The sequence below is a fragment of the Cololabis saira genome, chromosome 6 (genome assembly GCF_033807715.1).
Source record: "Cololabis saira isolate AMF1-May2022 chromosome 6, fColSai1.1, whole genome shotgun sequence".
NCBI classification, from domain to species: domain Eukaryota; kingdom Metazoa; phylum Chordata; class Actinopteri; order Beloniformes; family Belonidae; genus Cololabis; species Cololabis saira.
Window position 1 is genome coordinate 28,117,861 of NC_084592.1, and position 24,085 is coordinate 28,141,945.

Sequence of the window (24,085 nt, forward strand, 5' to 3'; positions counted from 1 at the left end):
ATGTGTGAGGAACAAATACTATACAACAAAACAGACTAAAACTCTTAATGTCACTGAAGAAGAATGACCTAATTAACAAACGTGTGGAAATCATCTCCTGCAGAAAGTGGTCAGTGAACAGTAATAAAGGCGATGCACAGCCAGGTTATCTGCTGCATTGGGACAGAAGTGAAGTAAATGTTGTGAATGTGGAGTAAACTGGAGTAACAAAAATCTCAAATGTAAGTGGGGAATGTTTGAAAGATATGTGACCTTTAAACCGGTTCTCTGCTATTTCACAAGATAGGAAAGACGACCAGACTAGCAGCTAATATTACATACAATGAAGAAAAGACAGAAAAGAACAATAACAATTGGCTTATTCAAGATAAATACACAAGCTCAGCATACCTTTCTTCAAATTAAAGAAAAAATAACAACATCAACAAAAAACAATCGTGTATTTCAACTTAAAACAGAAATCTGGTTAAAATAGTGTTTTGGGATGAACTTTCCTTATGGGAGGGATTTGGATCTTATTACACATTTCTGATTTGCCTGAAGTGTTAAATGGTGTTCAAGGTATTATGTAGCTTGTTATATTTACTATTATCGTTCAAGCTGATGTAACTGATCGGATCTAATTTCTACTCTTTCTCTACCAAAACAATTGCAGCGCTGGTTTGATGGAAGCGACTCATTCAGAACTAGTTTTGTTTCAAAAGACCTGACTTTAGGTCAGGAAAACAGGCTACATGGGGCCAAAACCACTTTTCCAAGAGCAACTTTTCACTCATGACATGGGCTGGGGTTACGAGGACAACCAGACCAAATCCAACTCTGAATACCAAGAGCGGGGTGGAGCATCACACGGTTACTACAGAAGTACCGTAGTTACAAAAAAACTAAATGCTGATCTTCAACATGGGCATAAAGTTGAATAAGTAACCATAAACCATTGTTGTTGCTCATTTTAAAAGTGATTATGAGATGCTTCTCCATGTTTTCAGCCTCATCTAAAGTGTTACAACAATCTTTTTTTTTATGTTAGATGTCACTGAAAACAAAACAATACAAGAAAAGAGCTGTATGAAGCCGTTGCTGTATTTCTACTCAAAATAAATACATCGTATTCAACCATCCATTCTTTCACTGACTTCCACTTATCTGGAATTGGATCCCGCAGGCAGAAGGCTATAGCAGAGAGGCCCAGACAATGCTTGATTGGTCAGATTCTACAATAGGTTAAAGGGGCTCATTGAAGAGGAGGATATCTTTCAGCTCTGTGTCATGATGCCATCAGCCAAGGTGAAACCAGGATATACAGATCTCCGACCCCTACTCACCACCTTCTCACTGTTTTCAATTGAATTTACAACTAACATTTTCAACTTTCATCAATCCATTTTTCTATACACGCTTAATCGTGAACAGGGTCACGGTGGTCCACTGAAGCCTGTCCCAGCTCATTACAGGCGAAAGGAAGGGCTACGCCCTGGACGGGCTGCACATTAAGGGGCCCGATTTACTAAGATCCTAAATAAAGAGTACTAAATTGCGTGTGCACTGAAAAAGTTTGCGCGTGCTGTTGTTGTGTGTTTTGCGGGTGATCAACTAAGATTGCGTGCGCAATTGATAACAGGTGCAAACCGAAGTATTTAAATGAGGTGTTCAGGGATTAAAGCAAAAAAAAATCCCAGGACGGAAAAGTCCCCCCCCCCGGTGGTTTAAATTTAGTCATTTCAACCATCAGGGGGAAGGATAGGTTGCAAGTTTGGATTACAAGGTAGACCATACCTGTTACGTGTTGTAATCATATCCTTCTTTCTTTCCGTTGCGATTGAAAACGTAAATTTATAATCCATTCCTGTGAGTTAACTTCAAAAAATAAATAAATATTGCAGAAGCTTGCGCGTAACCTACGGCGTAAGGTACGCAGCGACGCGCACTGTACGCCGTAGGCTCTGCGTCGGTGCGACGCGGGACCATAAATCAACGCACACGTGGATCTCGGCGCCGCAGCTCCGCTTCCTCCCGGCTCCCGGCACCGAGTACTACTGCGCGGTACTGCGGTAACAGTCCTGGGGCCTCATCTATAAAGCTTGCTTGCGCAGAAAAAGCGCCTGAAAGTTGCGGAAGCCGCCATCTACGCAAAGCCTCGGATCTAAAAAGAAAAAACTAATCGATGGCTGCCGCTCCAAGCCCACTACTCCACGCCGAAGAGGAAAAAAGAAAGTGTTCTGATTAAAATAAGGAAAGTTGGACTACCGTATATAACAATTGCGTTCATAAGGATAAAGTTTTTAAAAAAAATAAAAATTAAAGAAATTGTCTCTTCTCCCCGTGTGTGTCTGCCTGTCATGCACGGGTACTTGGGCGCATGTTGTTTACTTTTAAGCCGGAATTATGGTTCTGCGTCACACCAACGCAGAGCCTACGCCGTAAGCTCTGCGTCGGTGCGACGCGGAACCATAAATCAACGCACACGTGGATGTCGGCGCCGCAGCTGCGCTTCCTCCCGGCACCGGGGCTCGGCGTGTCCCTCCGCGGTACTCCCGGGGACTCTAGTCCCTAGTCCCGCAGCCTTAGTGAGTATTTTCACCGGACATTTTGACCGGAGAGATTATAAAATACCGGACTTCGGCATATTTTACCGGACAAAGTCCGGCAATTACCGGACAACGGAAACCCTGGTGCAGTACCCCCCCGTGACCGCTATTTAGCGATCTTTTTCTGAATGGTTTATCCGACTTTTTCCAGTCACAGTGAATCAAAGAGATAAGGACAACTATTGTGCAAAAAAAACAAAATAAAAAAAATCACACATAAATGTAGAAAAGAGCCAACCACACGCCGTAGGCACGGCGTCGTTTTGACGCAGAACCATAACGCAGCCTAGGCTGAGTTATGGTTACGTGCATCTAAAACCAGAGGAGAACTTTACTGTGTGTGCACAGCCAACAGCTGATTGACTGCAGTGGGCGCCGTTCGACAAGTCACCGCGGCGCTACAGACACCCCGGTGTTCATATTTTTTGTCGGATTTGCGCTGATCTCATAAAAAAATATCCCAAAAAAATCCCCAGGACGGAAATCCGTACCCAGTACGGAGAACTTTAATCCATGGGTGTTGCGCGTCTTATGGTTTGCGGCGCAAACTTTGCGCCATGGAGAGTGGATGGAAAGCAGGATATAGTCGCAAGCGCAAAATTAAATTTGACGAGTTGGAGTTATAGAGATATTAGTGGAAGAGGCAAATTGTTGTATTCAGCACCCCTGCCGTGAAAATCACCCCCTCGTATATTCAATGATAAGTAGACCAAGAAAAAAAAAAACACACTGACACTTCAATATATTTATATATAAACACTCACACAAACACATACTTAGGAGTTTATATTATATATATTTACAAATATTATGGAAGACAACACAGTAAGCAGGCTATTAATTAATGACATCAATAACCATTTACCCGATTTTTTGTTTTTTACCTGAATCCATGAGCGCATTTAAACATGAATCATTAACACAAAACTGGACGCTAAACAGAACATGGACAACAGAACATGAACAGAACACGGAATGAGAATATCATTTTTGTCAGACGAGGGGGTGCTTTTCACGGCAGGGGTGCTGAATACTGCACAACACCGGGGTATGACAACTGCAGAACAAGTATAGGCGCACAATGAGAAACACTTTTTTCTCCATGAAAACACATGATTTATTTATTATCACAAATAAAAAAATGAATGTGCCTCCTGTGGCAACCTTTTGCTGAATAATACTGGATTTAACATTCAAATAAAATATGTCCCCTTTTGCATGTGGAGATTAGCACCTTCCTTTCGAACGTATTAAATACAGACGCAATCACAATCCACGCAAAAACTTTCAGGCTTGGTAAATCTCATTGCGTGTGGTAAATGGACTAATTTGCATCTTTCCCTCCCAGTATTTAGCAATTTCTGGTGGGTACGCCCCATATTGATTATTCATCAGGGCAAAAGTACTAAATGAACAGCGTGTGCTATTTTGCGCATTTGAGAGACGCAGTCCTCTTTGCACGCTGTTAGTAGATCAGCTGGCACTTTGGTTTGCGGGTGCTGTCAAGTTTGCACAGGTTTTTACGCACGCAAACCTTTAGTAAATCGGGCCCTAAGAGTAACAACCACACACCTTCACACCTACAGGCACTTTGAAATCATCAGTCAAACCAACATACATGTTTTTGGACTGTGGGAGGAAGCCGGAGTACCCGGAGAGAAGACCAACGCTAGCTTGAGGAGAACATGTAAACTGCACATGGGAAGACTCCTGCCAGGCCCGGGAGTTAAACCAGGAACCGTCCTGCCACGAGGCAACGGTGCTACCAACTAAACACCGTGCTGCATACATTTTCAACTAAATGTATAAATAGTGCCAGGTATTGGAATATTCCCAGCTGGTTTTTATAGATATAGTGGTTATAAATCATGTGTGCATTGGCATTCATACAGGTCATTCTTTGTGGGATGCTGGCCAACACTGCAAAACGCATCCACAAACAGCCAGTGATGTTTTCAGCATCTTTATGAATGAAACTCACAGTACAGAGCTTTTGGTTTGCAGGCAAGATGAGAAACAGTGATCTGTGTGGATAAACCGCCTCTCTGACCTGCGCTTCTCTACGGGAATTCACAATAGACCGGAGGGAGATTCAGAGATATCCTGGAATGGTTTAAAGTGCTATAATGATGTGGCTTTCACCCTTTGGAAAAATTAAGCCAGAGCTTAGCTCGTTCTAAACTTGAATGATCTCTGAACTGGGTCAAGTTCAAGTTAAGCATCTGGTTGAAAAAGAGGTATTAAAGAGCAGAAGATTCAATATCTTTTGTTGGTATTCTCAGTTATCTAGGATGCGATGATTCTGAAAACTTGAACTGAAACCAAGTGAACTTTTGTTTCTTTAAGATGTTCAACTTTCCATACATAAAGCATCTTCAGGTCAAACTGGCAGGCAGGGAATTTCAGAACAAATTCATCACAGATCAATATATCCCTGGGTTTTATCCTTTCCACTTCTGCTTGATGCTCACTCAGAATAGAGGATTGCACTGAAGTGAAAAACAATCATTACAATACAATCAGTTGGGTACCTTATCTGGGACTTCTTTATTTATTCAATTTTTAAACAAATTGGCATTACACGAACTTTGAGTTTGTTCTCTACTGAAGTGAATTCGATGAAATGAAGTACAATGAGTTTGGTGGAACTGGACTAAATTTGAAGTGTACTGGCCTGTCCTAGATCAAAATGGACTGGACTTGTCTTGTTGAGATGACATTTGTTGTTAATTGCTGTTATATTAAGAAAAAAAGGTGCAAAGTGAGTAAAAACTAATCCGTCTCGTGAGTTGTTGGGGTTTTCAGTCAACTATAAATTGCTTACATGCATGTGACATGTTTTGCTAGTATGAATCCAAGTGTTTGTGAAACCACCAGGGAAGGAGACCAAAGGCTGGATGGTCAGCGTCGGATAGTTGCGGGAATACAAATCAGTGCAATGCACTGGAATGCTGTGTTTGGAGATCCTCCAAAGTTCCTCAGACCCTTCACATATACAGTAGTAAACAATAGTTTTGTGTTTTTACTAGCCTCTCTCTTCGACACTGTTCACAAAGTATCAATGTCCCAGTAACAGGTTGTAACCCTGAAGCTTCTCACCAGTGAGTCAAAAATAAAGGGGTTACCATCTTCAAGAACCAAGAAAAAGTCAGCTACTTTCTCTTTCATCTCTTGATTTTTTTCTTCAAAGAATCTAACAAAGCAGACATACTGATTAACGTGTAAAATTAAGTATGTGTTCTTAATTTTCTATAACTTAAATCTGGTCATCTGATTATGTAGTTTAAATGGATGAGGACAAACGTAAAACACGTACGTGATGAATGCTGCTCAGACTCAGTGAGAGTGTTTGGCAGCTCTTTTTGCCATTATTTTTGTAAGGAGTGCAATGGAATGAAGAAGAAAATGAGGGGATGGATAATACTGCATGGCACCATATTCTGACTTATGTAATCGTATAAGGGGAGCAAGTTGTTTTGACAGCTGGTGTATCTGAAAATCATTAAGACTTCCTGAAACACAAACACTTTACAGTTACTTTAAGCCAATCACATAAACATCTGCCTACTTCTTATATCTGGCCTTTTTCAGTTGATAATATCCTGCAGCAGCAGGTAGAAGACTGATTCTTGAGCAGCAATACTTTTGAGGTGTTATGTGCTGAAAATTGCATTTCTGAACAGTAAAGTGCAAGGCTGTCTTCGTTGTCATCACGCAGAGCCCTCCCTCACTTGTATCTACAATAAACCTGCTCCCCTCTCCCACCTCTGCCAAGCTCATATGGAGTAATCTCCCAAATTTTATTTGCACAGCTTTCCAAAACATTTGGTTACAATTTTCAATTTTCGGAAAGTCATACTAACCTTGTCCAAGGATGTTAGGTGTGATGTTTGTGACAGTCTGCTCAGTCTGGATTTTGTTTTTATTGAGACAAAGTGCTGAAGTCCCTGTCAGGAACGCAGTGCTGAATCGTAAAAATCACCTGAAACTGCATGTTTGACCTGTCTGGGTCTAACAGCATGTGCTTTGACAATCCAAATCCTCTTGTATGCAATTTTCCAGAAATATTCCTTTGAGACTGAATCGGATTAAAGTTGAGCAAGCTCATCAACTCTGACAGCGTGTTCACTTTGTCCAGGAAGTTAATGTCAAGCTCCAGAACTAATATTTCCACTGATAAGTTGAAATTTATACTGTAAGATGAAACAAGATTTTCTCTCGAATCAAATTTATATTCCAAAAAATTGATGGACAAATTGAAGGACCTTTATCTGCAGTGGAAACTGTTGTGATGTCCCCTTTGACATTTTTTCCCCCAACTGTGTACCCCAGTTTCTAAATGAAGACTCTCATCTTTTAACTGCATGATTGATGGAGGAAAATGCAGCTGCTTGTTGGTCACACTGGTAAGGAGGAATGTGCCCACCAAGAAAGCATCGGTTACCAAGTTGTAGGTTGTGCTACTTCATGAACTTTTATTGTTTTTCCTTGCAGCGTCATAAATTGCACATTAGCTATCCACACATAGCACTCTTGTGAAACCGTTACGCACCACTGTGATCTCCATGTCGGAAAACCACTGTGTTAGCAGGCCAAACTAATTTTCTTTTGGTTCTCCCAGCAGGGACAATAATCTGTGTTTAATCACTTGAATTTCTGATAAATTGTCTTCATCTCTTAATGATTTCTTTAGCTAGTCATGAAGACGGTTCTTGGGGCACCCACACAAAGTAATCAGTAGACCAGAGATCATTGCAGGTCAATAACAACACAATCAAAAGGATCCCATTATGCTGTTTTCTATCATTTATTAACTTTCCTCACTCTTTCCTGCTCACAAACGGCTTATTGCTGGAGTAATGAATCTTGTCACAAAAGACTACGCTGTGACCTTGGGGCACTTAACTTCTTAAATCAGATTGATTTTGAGGAAGACTTTTCACAGCCCAAGATATGATAGAACCTCACCATGTCCTCTGCATGAGAAAATTACAAAAAAGCAGAAAGGGAGGCAGATCCTTTTGATAAAGCTCATACTGAGGGCTGGCTTGGATGCCCTCAACCCAAGCCTTCTGTCATGCTCCTATAGGTCTAGATTTTGTTCTTATATTGGTATTATTGACATTGTTTTCTTTTGCATCCCTTAGGCAGATATTCCTGGATCAATATCTGTGTTTGTTGGTCTCCCTTTCTTGTCATCTCAGAACCCCCAAAAATGTTTTGTGTTCCTACCCTCACCTGAGGTCATGAACTTGTGGCGAGTGACCAAAAGAAGATAAAATACGATTGGCTGAAATGTGTTTCCTGCGCAGGGTTAGTGAACTCTCCCTTGGAGATATTGCAGGGTGAGAAGTTCAGTTATTCAGGAGCAGAGCCAAATTAGATAATCTGGGCATCTGTTTAAGTTGTATCCTGGGCGACTCCCTGGGGAGATATTTGGGGCATATCCAACTGAGAGAAGGCCTTGAGGAAGACCAAGGGATCTTTGAAGAAATAATATATCTCTTGGCTGGCATGGAAGGGCCTAGCAGGAAGAGGTGGCCATGAAGAGAAAGGTATGGGCCACCATGACCCAAAAAGGTGGACATGAGATATGCCGGAGTACAGCGCCTGCTCTTATCCATCACGAGGATCCCATTGAGATAATTCCAGCATCTGGTAAGGATGCCTCCTGGATACCTCCATGATGAGATCTTTTGGGCACATCCAACAGGTAGGAGGACCTGGGGCAGACCCAAAACAGGCAGAAGAGAATATATCTTTCAGCTTGCCTGGTAACGCATAATATCGTTCCAAACCATATCCAAACCGCTAAAATAGGTGGCCAAGGAGAGGGAAGTATGGGTCTCTTTTCTTAGGCTTCTGCCCCCATGACCCAGACACAGTCAAGCTGGGGAGTCCACCAGATGGCTTTTAGTGACCTCTGCATTTTTTGTTCTTGAGCATTTATTTCCTTCCCACTCCTCCACAAAGACCAGTGTTGCTAAGTGTTTTTGCTTACAATTCGTCCGCAGGCATATAACTTAATGTGTGGTGTGGAGCTTGGCTGCTCCTTCAGGATAAACTTTCCCTTTGTTGCTAACCCTTCTTGCCTGGTCTGTGAGTTTTGGAAGTCTGCCATTTTTTGGTAGGTTTTTTGTGGGGCCATAGCCCTTGCATTTTCTGATAATGGATTTTATACTTGGCTGGATACTCTTAATTAGTTTTTATAACTTGATCCTAATCTGAACTTTTTCACTGATGGGTTGAAGTTATTCGATGGTCATTGAGCTGCTAAACTGGTGGTGTTGTGGACTATACATATACTGAGATCATGCAACTCTTGGACTTGACACAGGTGGATTTAATTAGATGAACTATGTGACCTGTGAATTGGCAGCATCTGGATTTTATCAAGGGCTATAAATCAAATGAGGTCCACACAATACTACACAAAAAATAATATAATGGACCTTTTGTATGCAGGTTCATTGCATAAAATCCAAAAGCATAGCTGTTAAAATTCTAGTTCTAATGCAACAGAACAGAAAAATGCCAACGAGGATGAATAGTTTAGCATGGCACTGCAGATACATGAAGGTATATGAAAGATTCTCTCTTCTACTTCACCCAACTAGTAACCTTTCGTCTTTATAAATTGTCCTTCTAGGTTTACCTAACAGCTGTGCAATGAGTTAAAGCCTAATCACACCTTTCTACAGTCTCCTCCAAAGAGAGTCTGTTTTCTCGTGGGAATCTCAAATGAAAGTGGATGGGGGGAAGATACATGTTCTCTTTTTTCCTAGCAGAAAGGTCAGGAAACTAAATTCCAAGAAAGACTAAAGAGAAAGGCAGGAAGAGAGGGGTAACGGCTGACAGCGGCACGGCAGGCCAGCTGACATATTTCAAAATGTTTGCACACACTGTTCAGATAAAAGAAGGGGCTGGGCAGGTGTATATACTTGGCTCTCTTTGCTGCATAAAATGGTAAATACATGAAAACAAACAAAACGACTTCAAGCAGAATGACTTGAACCACGTTTTTCATCTACGCTGTAACTCCATCTGTTATCAATAAAAGCTCTTTTATGTTTTCTTTTTGGGTTCAAAGGTTTGGCAAAAAATCTGGAAAAAATATTTTTTTGAATTTTTCCATGGCTCGCTGATTAAAAAACAGCAAGGTTATGAGCATAAGGTATGAAAGACTATGTATTATATGCAAAGTGTCTTTTAGGTTAGTTGGTAAAAAGTACTAAAAAGGTTATAACTCTGTTTTCAGTCAAGATGATAATAAATTACCCATACCATCGATCCAAAAGTCCTAATTCTTGTTCCAAAACACCATCATTTTCGAAAAGTGGAACTCGTTGAAAATCTAACCTGATGTATTGGCAATTTGTGGACTAATGCGTAACAAATGGTTCATGGGTGGCTGCTCTAATTAACCAGAGTAGACAGAAATATACTGTTAATTGTTTGGCTCAGAAGAGACAAAGTTAACTTCCGACCATTGATAACACCACATAAGATAAATATGCACAGAAAGTGGCTAAGCTTCCATCATGAAATTAAAAGGAACAACTACTGTACTAACGGATTTAACATTTTCAATGACACAAACTTTAAAAAACAAAATAAAATGTGAGTGTGGGGGAAGTGAGGGTGAGGGTAGGGGGGTCAATAAAAAATACAGCACAGCAACAATAAATAGCTATGTCCTATTTGATCCTAAATCAACCAATTTAAACCTTTTTTCAGAAAAAGTCTTTGCTATTATACCTTCAGTAAAAAATGAAATCAATACTTATATGGTTGGCTGGATGTTGCCATATCCTGATTTTTCTAATGCAAAATATTAACTGCTGTTATTTTTTATACATTGTACGATAGCAGCCAAGCAACTATTTCAATAAAAATAATTATAATCAGAATCAACTTTATTCACCAGGTTTGCGAAAAGAAACAACAAATTTGATTTGGCAGACTCTTTAGGTTCAATAAAAAATATAAAATTAAGATAAATAAATAAATGAATTTAAAAAGCCACAGCCATAACAAATTAACTCATCCAAGACACAACAAAGTAAGTAGGCACAGCACATCATTTTAGTCAATACCCTGTACATTTTTAATTTTCAACCAAGTCGAAAAACCGATAAACCGAGCCGACTTTATTCGTCCATCCATCCATTTTCATCCGCTTGATCTGGGACCGGGTCGCATGTGCAGCAGTCTAAGCAGAGATGCCAAGACTTCCCTCATTCCAGACACTTCCTCCACAGAATACCACAAGGCACACGGTCGAATGCCTTTTCCAGATCCACAAAGCACATGTGGAGTGGTTGGGCAAACTCCCAACCAGTTTGGTTGGGCAAACTCCCATAAAACCTTCACCACCCTGTCCCAGTCGTGTTTCACAACTGGGACGAAAACCGCATTGTTCCTCCTGAATATGAGGTTCGACCATCAGCCAAATTCTCTTCTCCTGTACCCGGGCGTTAACTTTCCCGGGGAGGCCGAGAAGTGTGATCTCCCTATAGTTGGAACATACTCTCTGGTCCCCCTTTTTAAAAAGACCACCAGATTTGCCACTCCATTTGCGGCACTGTCCCCAACGTCATGCATGTCAGGCAAGACATCCCCACAACATCTAGAGACTTGAGGTAGTCAGGGCGGATCTCATTCACCCCCCGGTGCCTTGGCACTGAGGAGCTTGGGAACTACCTCAGTAACTTCAGCTCGGGTGATGGAAGAGTACACCCTAGAGCAGTGGTCCCCAACCTTTTCTGAACCGCGGACCGGTTTAATGTCTGACAATATTTTCATGGCCCAATCTAAAGGTGTAGTTGATAAAAACTAAATAAAATGACAAGATCAGCATTAAAAACTGTTGTATTTTCTCTATAGTAATAATAATAATGAATAATAATAAAACATAATTTTCGAAAAAATAAAATAAAATAATGAAAATTGTAAATTACCTTTAATATGAGTATTTCTATAAATATGTTTTTATGTTTTTATGTCTCATTAACGTTATTTAAAGCCAGGCTTTTATTTTATTTATTAAGGAGACCGATATTTAGTGCTTTTATTTTGAAGGCGTCTCGCCGAGAAATTGTAAACATCCTGAGTTTCGGACTTTAATGGTAAAAGTTTAACGGCAGTAGAAAGTGTGTCTGAAAGACTAAACTAGTGTCATGAGTGCTAAAGTGGTGGCCAACTGCCACGGAAAGCACCTTCTGATAAGGATTGGTTTTCTTTGCAAATGTTATGCCGTATTTATGTACATATTGAGTTTGGTTGTCATGGTTACTCATGTATTGGGGTTTAGCGTTAGGCCTGATTTATGGTTCCGCGTTAAAAGACCGCATAGCCTACGGCGTAGGTTGCGCGGCGACGCACACCCTACGCCGTAGGCCCTGCGTAGGTGTAACGCGGAACCATAAATCAGCCTGTAGCTGTTATTACCGAGCGAGCGAGCAGGTGCGTCGGTCTGTATTTAAGTTAAATGAAACTTATATGAATGTAGAAAGACTAATTCTATTTTATTGTATTCCTTTACAGCTCTTACAGTGTGTTTGCAGTGTATTTATTGTGCATCCAAGGAATAAAAACATCGTGAAACATCAGTTTGAGAGTCATCCATCATCAGGGGATGCTACAGAAATTATTTTTTCTCTCTGTGCGGCCCGGTACCAGATGACCCACGGCCCGGTACCGGGGTTGGGGACCACTGCCCTAGAGTACCCAGCCTCTACTTCCTCAGTGGAGGTCATGTCGGTGGGATTGAGGATATCCTCTACGTATTCCTCCCGCCGTCCAACAATATCCCCAGTTGAGGTCAACAGCTCCTCACTGCTACCGTAAATAGTGTTGGCAGAGTACTGCTTCCCCTTTCTTAGGGTTTGCCAGAATTTTTTCCAGGAAGACCAATAGTCTTCTTCCATGGCCTCACGAAACTCCTCCCATCACAAGTCCATCATAAATAGCAGAACAACAAGGACTGTTACATCGCCCGTATCAGTGTTAACAGGGCCCCACCCTGGAGCCAGGGCTGGGATTGGGGCTAGAAGGCGAGAGCCTGATGGTCGGGTCTTTGCCTATGGGACCCAGCCGGGCATGGGCGCACCTTCCAGCAGGCTCACCACCCACAGAAAGGTCCCTGAAGGGCTGGTGCAGTGGGGTTTGGGTAGCTGTCATTGCAGGGTGCCTCGACAACCCAACCTGTGGACCAAATCTCTGGCAATAGGAACATGGAATGTCACTGCAGTGAGTCCAATTCATGTAATAATGTACTGTCTACTAAGTGTTCACTATGACTGTTTATATGAAGATTGCAGCAACATTAGTGGAGAGTGCAGTTACTGTAGCTGCTCCGTTATGTTGATGCAACATTTTTTTCGGATAGGTGATCGTGTTGAAGTGGTGACATTTCACGGCTGGTCTGGCACCATGGTTGACCTATTTTCAACTGTAAATCTGGCAGACTCCATTCATCATGTCCTCACTCATACAACAGTGTCTTCCTTTCAACAGCAAAAATGAATCCTCACTGGCTGCAATGCTCACAGCTGCCAGTGTCTACTTGTTGCCAGGTTGAGATTGTTTTATATTATTAGTTCCACATTTTAACAGAACATTAAAAACTATAACATGCTGAGAAACATATATTTAGCAATTTTTCTTTTTGCAGAAAAAAAAAATCATTTGCGTTCAAAATTGATATTTCACCTAACAAACAAATATCTGTGTATCAAAATATTTGGCTCCAGCTGTAGTTACAAAACTACTTAGGTCACAAAATCATGCTTTACATGATCCAATCATCTTCAGTGTAATGCTTAAAGCACCCTGCGACTAGCGGCCAGGCAGTATACTAATTCACTGCAGCGCTCAATCAATAACACATAGCAAACCTGTTGGCTGTGCACAGCCTTCCATCGTGCAGGAGACAAATTCTAATATGGAAAATGGACCTGAGCCACATTTCTACTAAGGTGTAGTAGGAGAGTGTCGTAAAAAATTGGAGGGTTTAAATCGGACTGATGTCTGGGAACCAAAAACATTTGACCATGAATTAAATTTGGGTGAACAGGTATAAAGGCTTTACAAAATGATGCAATCACGGGAAATAGTTCCATTGAAGGGAGACAAGTCCTTCATTTGGATTACATCTGAGGAAATGAACAAAAAAGTTTGCTGCAATTTAATGTGACTCAGATCAAAAAGACTGTTATGCTACACCGTGGATTATTACCGCTCAGGTGCTGTTAGTTTCAAAACATAATTTTCTGCTAGGCCTTTTAAATTAATCTGATACTTGTCCTCCATTGTGGTGAAAAATAATTGAAGTGCAGCACTTAGTTTAATGTTGGGGGGAGGGGGCAACAAATGTTGTTCCTAAGAAGAAATTCAAGGCTTATTTATGTCTGGTGTGGGTCAAACAAATAAAAGGCAGAAGGATCAGACGCACATCCTTCCGCCGCACGATGACTCACTAAGCGCACGTTCTGGACTCCTCTCAGATCATGTTCTTCCAGTACAAAGCTACCACACACGTATGAATAACACTGTAATCTAATTATTTGGGCTCTGATCATAATGCAGACTGTTTTTTTATGTTCCAGCCAGGTTATTGTTATGCAGAACGTTTCTAAAATAAAAAACACAAATTGGTTTTTATGTATTCAGTGATTCAGATGAGATTTCCACTGAAAATTACACTGATTCACTCATCAATTTTGATGCCCTACTTTTCTGTGTAAGGAGACAAATGAACAAAGAAAGTATCATTACCATTAGAATTAATAACTCAGAAATTACATCTAATCGTCTAAGTAGACAACCTCACTTTGTCCTTTTCAGGCTCACGGGGCTGCTGGAGACTAAAGCCTGGGATATACTTGCTGTTGGGGCTTGCGTTCGCATTCGTTCGCGTCCATTCGCGTCCGTTCGCGTGCAGCACCAACCGCAACGTCGCTCGTGTAGTACGCGAGGAGAGTGCGTCGTACCGGCGGTGACCGATAGGGGGCAGTAAGCAGAGCAACAGTTGGAAAAGTGATTAAATATTTAGTAGCAGAGGTAGTAGCAGCGGTAGTAGCAGTAGCAGATTAGAACAACGAACAAGTTAACATGACAACATTGGATGATGTAGGAGATTATAACATAGCTTTGGTTGCGATCTTGGCAAAGGAAACGGCACCAGCGACCTCCGTGTCGTCACTTGTTTTTTATTTTCATTCATGTTCTACATGCAATTTTTATGATTTATTTTTATTTTTATGATTTTATATCCTCATAAGGATTTTGTTAAATGTTATTAGGTGGGGGCTCCTCATAAGCCTACTGGCTTGCTCGCTCCTCCCTGCACAGTTTCTTTTAACTGAACTTACTTGTGTAATGTTCTTTTTTATGTTATGTGCTAAATAAACTAAACTAAACTAAAACTAAAAACTTGTGACCAACTGGTATCAGACCGGGACCAGCTGGTATCTGACCGGGACCAGCTGGTGTCAGACCGGGACCAGCTGGTATCTGACCAGGACCAGCTGGTGTCAGACCGGGACCAGCTGGTTTCAGACCGGGACCAGCTGGTATCTGACCAGGACCAGCTGGTGTCAGACCGGGACCAGCTGGTTTCAGACCGGGACCAGCTGGTATCTGACCGGGACCAGCTGGTATCAGACCGGGACCAGCGCAACTAGCGGCCACAGCGAGAACTGCAGGTCGTGTACGCGTTCAGTGTCTTTTTGAGAACGTGCACGTCGACGCGTCAAATGAATGCAGGATACGCGTGGCGGCCATGATGCGTACGTGGTCTGAACTGCAAGTATATCTCTTTTTTTTTTTTTTTTTGCAAGTATATCTCAAGCTTTAGATGGTCCATCACAATACCTGGATAAATCATTTTGGGATTGCTGCTGCTGCCCATCCCTCATCTCTTGCTTACTTACTAAGTTTGAAGTGAAGCTGTAAAAGTATCTAAAATAGACTATATAACTGAGAAAGGTGCTGATCAGCTGTGAATTCTGACTGGGATCCAGAGGTTTCCATGGCGATGAGTTCCAAGTTTCTGTTCAGGAGCTCTGACTGGCAGTTAAGGGTTTCCATGGTGAGGTAAAGTGCAACATACTCTCTCACTCAGTCTGAAAATGCAAAAGTTTTTGTCAAACTGCCACTTTAGAGAGAAACCATAACTTGAAAAATTTTTTTGAATGCCACCGTTGAGCACCAGAAGGTGTGTGACATTTGTGTTTGGGGAGTAAAAAGACAAAACAGTCTAAAATACTTTTTAGACTGTTTTGTCTTTTTACTCCCCAAACATTGCTATTTTTAATAATTCTGGTCCAGAAGTTTTTTCTTAACCTATTGGCAAAGCTATCTGATTAAAACGAGACAAATGTGAATTTATGGAATATCAGGCTTATTTCTCAAGGGGCTGCTTTTCCAGCGTGGGTGAAGTTTGGACTTTCTCTGGAAATCCAGCTCTGATTTTCTGTTGGTTTTGTAGCAACTTTCTCTTATTTGGAGTCTTCCAGCAAAGCAAAAGAAAAAGAAAAAGAAAAAGAGAGAACAGATCCGTTGCCTTGGAAAGTTGAATCATGAGAGTGTGGACAGATTTACATCCGTTGTGATGAAAGACTGAGAGCTGTAAAGTGGAACTGAACGCCTCTGAAACATATTAGCGAAAAAAAAAGATTTTCTTGTGAATTCTAGACTCCATTTGCTCTGAAATGTCATGTACACTCTAGCTCCATCATTCAATTCACCTGGAAATATTGCCATCTTTGCAATCTTTTTTCTTTGGAAACAATAACACATATATTTGAGACATCAGATCAGGCGTCATGTGGACAAGCTAGTTGTTTTGGAGTTGTGTTTTTGTGTTGAATGGTGAGAGACTTGGAAGAATAATAAACAACAACTACAGTGGGGTTGTGCTTACACAATGTTTGGGCAATAAAGCTAATTCTTACATAGTTCGAAGCTCCAAACATGACAATTGTTATTAATTAAGCATGCTGCTATGACGAAAATTCTGATTTCTAAAACGTAGTTGCGTCACACACATCTTCAAGAATAGCTATACAATGTATGAATTTTCTAATTTGATTTGATTATACAGGCAAATTGATATCAAATGAACAAAAACAACAATTTCTATGCGCAAATGAATATCCAAATGTGGGGGGATAAAAGACATCTCTATTGCAGCTCTTGCCTGGGTGAGTGCTGCTGTACTGCACAGACTGCATACGGGACAGTGATTCATCGTGTGCATTCATTCTTGTTTTCATTAAAATTCATTTTAAATTGTGCTTTAAGTGAATAATCCAACTACAACTCTGTGGAGATGATGGAGCAGCTTCCCCAGCCTTAGACACACTTTTATTCTCAAACTATAAACTCAGTTTGGAAACATTCTGTCCACTCAAGTGAGTGGACAGAATATATTTAGGGTTTTCTTATCAGAAATGGGTACTTTATCTTAAGGTTTAGAAGTTAAAGTACCTGCAACTTCTGTTTACCTGTAGATAAACAAACGTTAAACCTGAAAAGAAAGTAGCCATTTCTGATAAGAAACCCAAAAATGTGTGTTTTATTTAGGATTCTCCCACACTCCACCTCTAGCCAGGGATGGATTTTTGGCAGCTTTGACACAATCCCCACAGATTCAAATTGCACTCAGATTAGTGTACCAGCATCCATGTAAATGTATTCCTGACCTATGGCTCGTTTCTTCTGGATATTCATCTCCAATTAATTCAAATCTGGATGGTTTAGAACGTGAAAGTTCCAACTATCCATTTACTTTCTTTGTTTCATTTGACATCACGACATTTCAGATTTTGTCTCCTCGGCTTTGTTTCGTTCGGTAATATGAGATGATACAAATATGAGAATATAAAAGAGTTGGAATCATGAACATTTAGAGCTAGCAATGAGATTAAAACTAAACAAAACAGAAGGTTAATAACCATACAGAAATAATAAAATGAATGCATATGAATTTAAAAAATATTAATATTTACTTTAGATAAGCATTTTAAATTAAAATAAAACATATAAATAAGTTTGGGGAAATAAATAAAAGGATGATGCAGAAAGAAAGAAGATGACTAAATAGATGAATATGTCTATTAAAGGTAGATTATGTAGCAATAGCACTTCTGAACACATGGGGGCAGACAGATCTGCTGTGTTGACAAAAGAGCCACTGACAAGACTGTGTTCATGAGTGCGAGTATGAGTCTTCCTACGTGGCCCTCATGAAGTCAGACATGTTTTTAACAACAACATTAAATGAATAAAGGTGAAAATTTGAGAAAAAAACTTGATTCTAAATATTGCCTAAATTATTTGTACATTCTTAAAATGTATTTATGTTGTATTTATTGGCGTCCTTATGTATCTACTGATCTATGTTTATATTTCCTTACAATTTTTAGAAGGTAACTTCCCCATAGTTTCACACCTGAAGCTTTAAAATAAGTCTTAAAAGAACATGTAAGAATCTCTTCTTTTTCATTTTCCATTTCATCCGGGGTTTTGATTCATTCTTGATATTTTATTTCCATCATACATTTGTGTAGAAGGTTGCATTAATTAGCATGTGTCTTTTTGAAAACGTTTCATCAATATGTTAATCAAATGAAGTCTAAGTAAATGTTTAATTAGAAAGAAATACAACACATACTGCACAGCTGGAGGATGGACAGGTATACAGTTAAGTAAACGCATCCAATAACGAGTTATTGGGTACAAATAGCTTATAAGCAGTGCAATTAAAACTTATCCAAAAACCAGAGTGATACTTCAACATCCGCACGGTCATTGAAGGCAATTCCATTACATTTAAAAACTTCAGCGCAGGTTAATGCTCTCAAACGTAAGCGCTCAACGCTTCAGCGCCAATTACATCCAAGACTGCTGGATAATGAACCCAGAAGATAAAATTGATTCACGGTTCTGCTGGCATTACTTGTTGGACGTGACCGAGCCCACAAAACACCGACGCAAAGATAAATCAGGTGAATCCGTTCCGCGGACCGACCTCCGCTCTAAGCCAGGGGCTGCAAAGGCATTCGGGACGCAGGCAGAAAAGTGAAAGATAAGTGAAAGCTTCTGGACTTTTCCACACATACAGGTTTGTGATGACAATTCACTTCAACTGTTTTTAACTCAGAAGCCAGTAAGGAGAAGCAGACAAGCTGCAGCCTTCGTCCAAATCCCACGTGTGAAATACTGAAGAGACACAAACGCAAATGTGAAAACGTTATGTTATCGAAAGCGAGGCAAGTTTACCCTTTTCCACATGTCAGAGGAAAGAATTCACCTCGTTTCGCTCCCGGGAGGCTCTCAGCCACAGAGGAAATGTTGCATATCAGATTATATTTACAGCTCTAGGTGATGCCATTTCTAAAACTAACTCAAATCATTGGGAGACAAAAGGAAAAAAGGTGCTTTCAAAAGAATCCCGTCTCAAATCGCATTATCTTTCTAAATCAAAGGAATGTTCTGCTTCGTGAATTTTGAGGATAAACACAGAGAGGCATTAAATCTATTCATCAAGAATTTGTTTTTTTGGAACTGGAACATCTAGGTCCATTAAAAATGAATGCATGAAATTATGTGCACACACACAACTGTCTCTTGAAATAAGAACTGTTTATTTCTGCAAGGGCAAAACTTTAGCAAAAATTGAAGACTTGAAAGAAGGCTAAGGGTCAGGCTTCTGTTGGTGTCCTGACGTACTGCAACGGCGCGTGCAGAAATCCCTTTCTTAGAAAAATTATTAGTGGCAGTGTGAGGGCAGCGAGGTGAGTAGATGGAGTGTTTTCAGCTCCTGGCAGCTGAAGAGAGATGGTCAGAGGTGAGTTTTTGATTTCTGTCTCTGTAAAGTCCCTTCCCTTTCACAAGCAGCATTCATCGGGGTCCGGGTCCGCTAAACAGGCGACACTTTTTTTTCCAACATCTTAACAAACAAAGGCAACATGAAGAGGAATGAATGAAGAGGTGTTTCCATTTATAATGACTGACTCCCAGATCGCCATATTTTTCTCCTGAAACTGAAAACCTAATGAGAAACCAAGTGTATTAAAGCCAAATATCATTAAGGCTCCTGGCGCCACCTGGGCCTCGTGTAAGCTCCTCTGCTCTGTCGGAGGCTTCTCCAGGTCTGCTGCTTCACACCAGAGGGAGTGGGACAGATGGTGGTAAACACATCAAGCTGTTTTCCAAACTGCTGTCCCAAAAATATCCTCCTCTGCATTTGGACAGGGTCACCTCACATCACCTCAAGAGGACTGCACTGCCTCCCTCACTGTCAAACCTTTTGGCAAAGGCTCAGACGGTTGTCTATGTTGAGTCTCTGCTTTTGCTGTCCTCCACTGCTGAGTTGAAGGGAACCGTTTTGCGATGGAGGTATTACATTTACATATACACACACAGTTACAAAGTAAATCTGGATGTTTGCTATTGCTCTTTCCTCACACCGACCTTTTAAATGTAAGGCTTTTATAGTTCAGTCATACTAAGGTCTACAACCTCCCCACAACGTCCACGAGTTGCTTAATGACTTTTTAAAATCTTGATCAACCATGCAGCAGACTCTTCATCTTGATTCAACTCTTGAACCATCTCTTATCTGTTGATATACACCGTGTGCAGGGTCAATTCTTTTCATTTTTCACACAAAATATTTTGATGTTGTGAAAAGAAAGACAATCACACGTGATAAAACTGTTGAGAGGAGTCGTTCTGGTTGGGTGGATTGCAAGCAAACCAACATTTAAGATAAAACGTACAGCGGATCCTTACGATAACATCCCTTAAACTTATCTATCAACTATATGGTCAAAGTACAATAATGTATCATATTTTGCTGAATAATATCGTCATCAGTTTCTCACAGGCTATTGGTCTTTGAGGTATTTGTGTTAATGTGAATTTAAAAGGAAGTCCTTCTGTCAGCGTAAATGAGGCTTACTAATAAAACTGCTGAACGTTGTCTAATTCATCCTTTTTTTCCACTGTGACTGTGAAGCGTCTCTGACACAGCGGTGCAAAAACAGGCTCGCCTCACTACACAAGCTCATTTTGTAACGTGGTTACATTTGCTCACCTTTTTTCCTGTTGAAGGCGCGGTTCATAGTGGAAAATGTACGTTGCTGAGGTCCCCCCCAGACTATCTACCAATCTTCCACCTAAAAAAAAAAAGAAAAAGGAGGGAGGAAAAATGAGTTCAAAATACCTTTAACCTCAAACCTTTACTAAAATGTTGCAGAAAGCTTCGGGAAAAGAAGAGCAAAAACTCCTAAATAAAATGAAAATACCCATCATGTGAAAGAGGACAGGTTTACGGCAGCTGTTGAACAGTTCCTGTAAGCTCTGCTTCACAGTGGCAGAATGAACCCCTTGGAATTTTCTGGTTTTCTGCATTGATTTGCCATGAAATGAGATCTGATCGTCAGATGTGTCACAATAATAGAGAAATACAAGGCGAGTCAGATGACAACACATGAAAAATGTCTTGTTTCTTTATTGAACACAAATATTTACATTCATAGCACTGAAAGAAATGGTTGGCCTGCCTTACCCTTTCACTTCACATAAACGAAGCGGAAGCACCGATTTATTTTTGGAACAAGACCCTAGTGGTCAGTCATGGAACTGCAACTTTTCTTTCTGCACAGAACTGGGACTGGGAATGTTGCCCCTGGGTTCAAATGTTAATAAAAACATTCAAAAATACTCTTATCACCAAAGGGAAATTAATTACAAAAAATAAACTAAATGAATTACACAGTAATTTCCATTACCTCGGTGCTATTGGCTATCCCATGGATCAGCAACCCGCGGCTCCAGAGCCGCATGCGGCTCTTTAGCGCCGCCCTAGTGGCTCCTGGAGCTTTTTCAAAAATGTTTGACCTTTTTTTCTCTTTTTTTTCTTTTTCTCTCTTTTTTCTTCTAAAAAAAGAAAAAAAAGCTTTTCTTTTTTTCTTTTTTTTCTTTGTTTTTTTCCTTTTTTTCTCTTTTTCTCTTCCTTTTCCTTTCTTTTTTAATCTCAACATTTAGACTTTTTTTTCTCGACATTTCGACTTTTTTCTCGACATTTCAACTTTTTTCTCGACATTTCGCCTTTTGCCATTTGCCTTCATTCTAAGGCTGATACAAGACTTCATTTTTTGCGGTTCCAGACATATTTGTTTTTTGTGTTTTTGGTCCAATATGGCTCTTTTAACAATTTGAGTTGCCGACCCCTGGGCTATCCAATCGAGGGGCAGCTTCTTTTGTCCCCCAGAAATCAAAGTGGAATCCAGAGGAACCAGATTACTTCTTCAAAAACAAACAGTATTTCATCCTCGATGATCGCAAGCTGTCTCGGGCCCTGAGACTCAAAGCCTAACACTACCTCCAACATATTTCACTATTCGGATGATTTATGTTGTTATTTTTTTTTTTTAGGTAGTGCTTTCACCTTTCTTCTTTCACGTGGTGTTCTGCCCTAACCATCTCCCTTTCAGTAAATTACATGGTAGATTCGGGAACAGAAAATGTTTCTCTGGCCTTAAGCTACTACCTGTACGCCCCTCTTTACCTCACTGAGGATTTAATGTTGGGCTTTGGGAGTCATCTTAGAACAATTACTCTCGATTACATATCTTTAGAGATGTCCATATTGCAACACATCTCTAAAGCACACCTCTTGACTCATTTCACTAATCTAACTCTAGGTGTATAAATAATTAATTCCACTTAGCTTCAGCTGAAGTAATTAGTCTGTGGGTTCACTTACTTTTCCTCCAGCCATTAATGTGTTTTAAATAAAGAGTAGAACTTGAACACTGATTGTGTACTGTCAGCTTAAGGTAATTTTATTTGTCTATTATTGTGACATATATGAGAATTTAATCACATTTTATGGTAGTTTGATGTAGGAAATCCGTCCCCACTGCATGTATTTACTACAGAGCCATATCATGATGAGCATGAAGATGTCTGATAAAACGGGACTACCGTATTTTTGCGACCATTAGGCGCATATAAACGTCTTATTATTTTTTTTAAATGTGCCGTGCGCCCAATGACACAATGCGCCCATTGTATTATTGTAAAGGCGGATTTATGGTTGTGCGTTACACCAACACAGAGCCTACGGCGTAGGGTACGCGGCAACGCACACCTTACAGCGTAGGCTCTGCGTCGAGTTGTGCGGTACGTGTGTGTGTGCGTTGTAAGGCGGCGCACCATGTGTGTAGACGGCGCTTTTTCGGTCGGTGCGTGTGTTTTAAATACAGAAATGGCACACAAAACTGAGGGTGCGCCTTTCCACACGGCGCGCCGTATGGTCGTCAAAATATGGTATGTGTCCTACATCAAGGTACAAGACAGGACTCAGATGTGTTACTTCTACCAAAGAGGATCAAACAATGTCATACAGTGAGAGGCAAAAAACATTATTTATCATATTCTGCAATGACGCCAATGTCAAATTCTTTCCAACAGAATAAAGTGTTTCCTTTGTCAAAGGGGTTTATAGCTGCCCTCATAAGAACAGCATTCGTGAAAATAAACAAACAAACATGAAGTTTAGTCATCAAAAGTCTGTAAAGTTAAACTTGAGTGTCTTGAGATCTCCAACTCCTCTCCTCGCACCAACATTGACTGGATTAAAACAAAAATAAATGTGGGTTGTCAAAAACAGATTTTTTTCTGTCTGTTTTTAAATCACTGCCAAAGTGGCAGTGGATGCTGGTTGTGTCTTTACACAGAAATGAGTACAGTACAACAATGCTGTGCTCTGGTACCTTGCAGAAAATGGAGCAATTTCGTTTGCAAATGAAAAGCGTCCACCTCGGCAGGCGACACCACTTTGACTGCCTTAGCATCAATTTCCCATGAGCGTTGAGCAATCTCCAGGGCTGCAAGGACAAACTGGGCAGCACTAGGTAGCAGTCAGCACGCTCCACCATCAATATTCCTTTGCTGTTGGAAAATATGTAAGAAAGGTCTGGCTCATAGCAGCTATTTCTGTCATTGCCTTTGCAAATGCATTAACTTGAGCCGGGCAATTTAGAATATGAATTACATTTTTCTGTGTCTGGCATTTTCCATTTATCATGAGAAACGTGAGCAATCATAACTTCTTAGTGGGCGGAAAAACAAATCTTACCGGAGTCACGGCACCAACCCCCCAACAAGCTGAACCTGAAGACAAAACTACCACTGATTAGGGTTTACTGTTGGCTTCCTACAAGAAGACCCAAGAGGTTTCACTCGGATGGCAAACCTAAATCTCAATATTTTAGTTAGATCTGAAATGGTAATAAAGATCAATGTGAGGCACAGCATAGTCCATGAACGAGACTCATCTGAGGGGAAACTAAAAGTCAGGCCTGATACAACCAAATAAAAAAGTTTGATTGAAATCATAATGGAAAGAACATTTAGCATCTTGTTGGTTTGTTTGCCAGAAGCACCCTCCTGCAGGTTCTCGATTTACTGTAGAGGTC

General features: G+C 40.5%; 1 protein-coding gene across 6 annotated transcripts in view; it reads right to left on the reverse strand.

Annotated features, from left to right (window-relative positions):
• Positions 1-24,085, reverse strand: part of LOC133446103 (PTB domain-containing engulfment adapter protein 1) — a 118,797-nt gene that overhangs the window by 22,855 nt on the left and 71,857 nt on the right. For all 6 annotated transcript variants that reach the window (XM_061723884.1, XM_061723885.1, XM_061723890.1 and 3 more), the window contains one exon: positions 20,695-20,776. In XM_061723884.1, coding sequence (XP_061579868.1) covers positions 20,695-20,722 — 28 coding nt within the window. In that variant the 5' untranslated portion in view covers positions 20,723-20,776. The remainder of the gene's footprint in view (positions 1-20,694; positions 20,777-24,085) is intronic.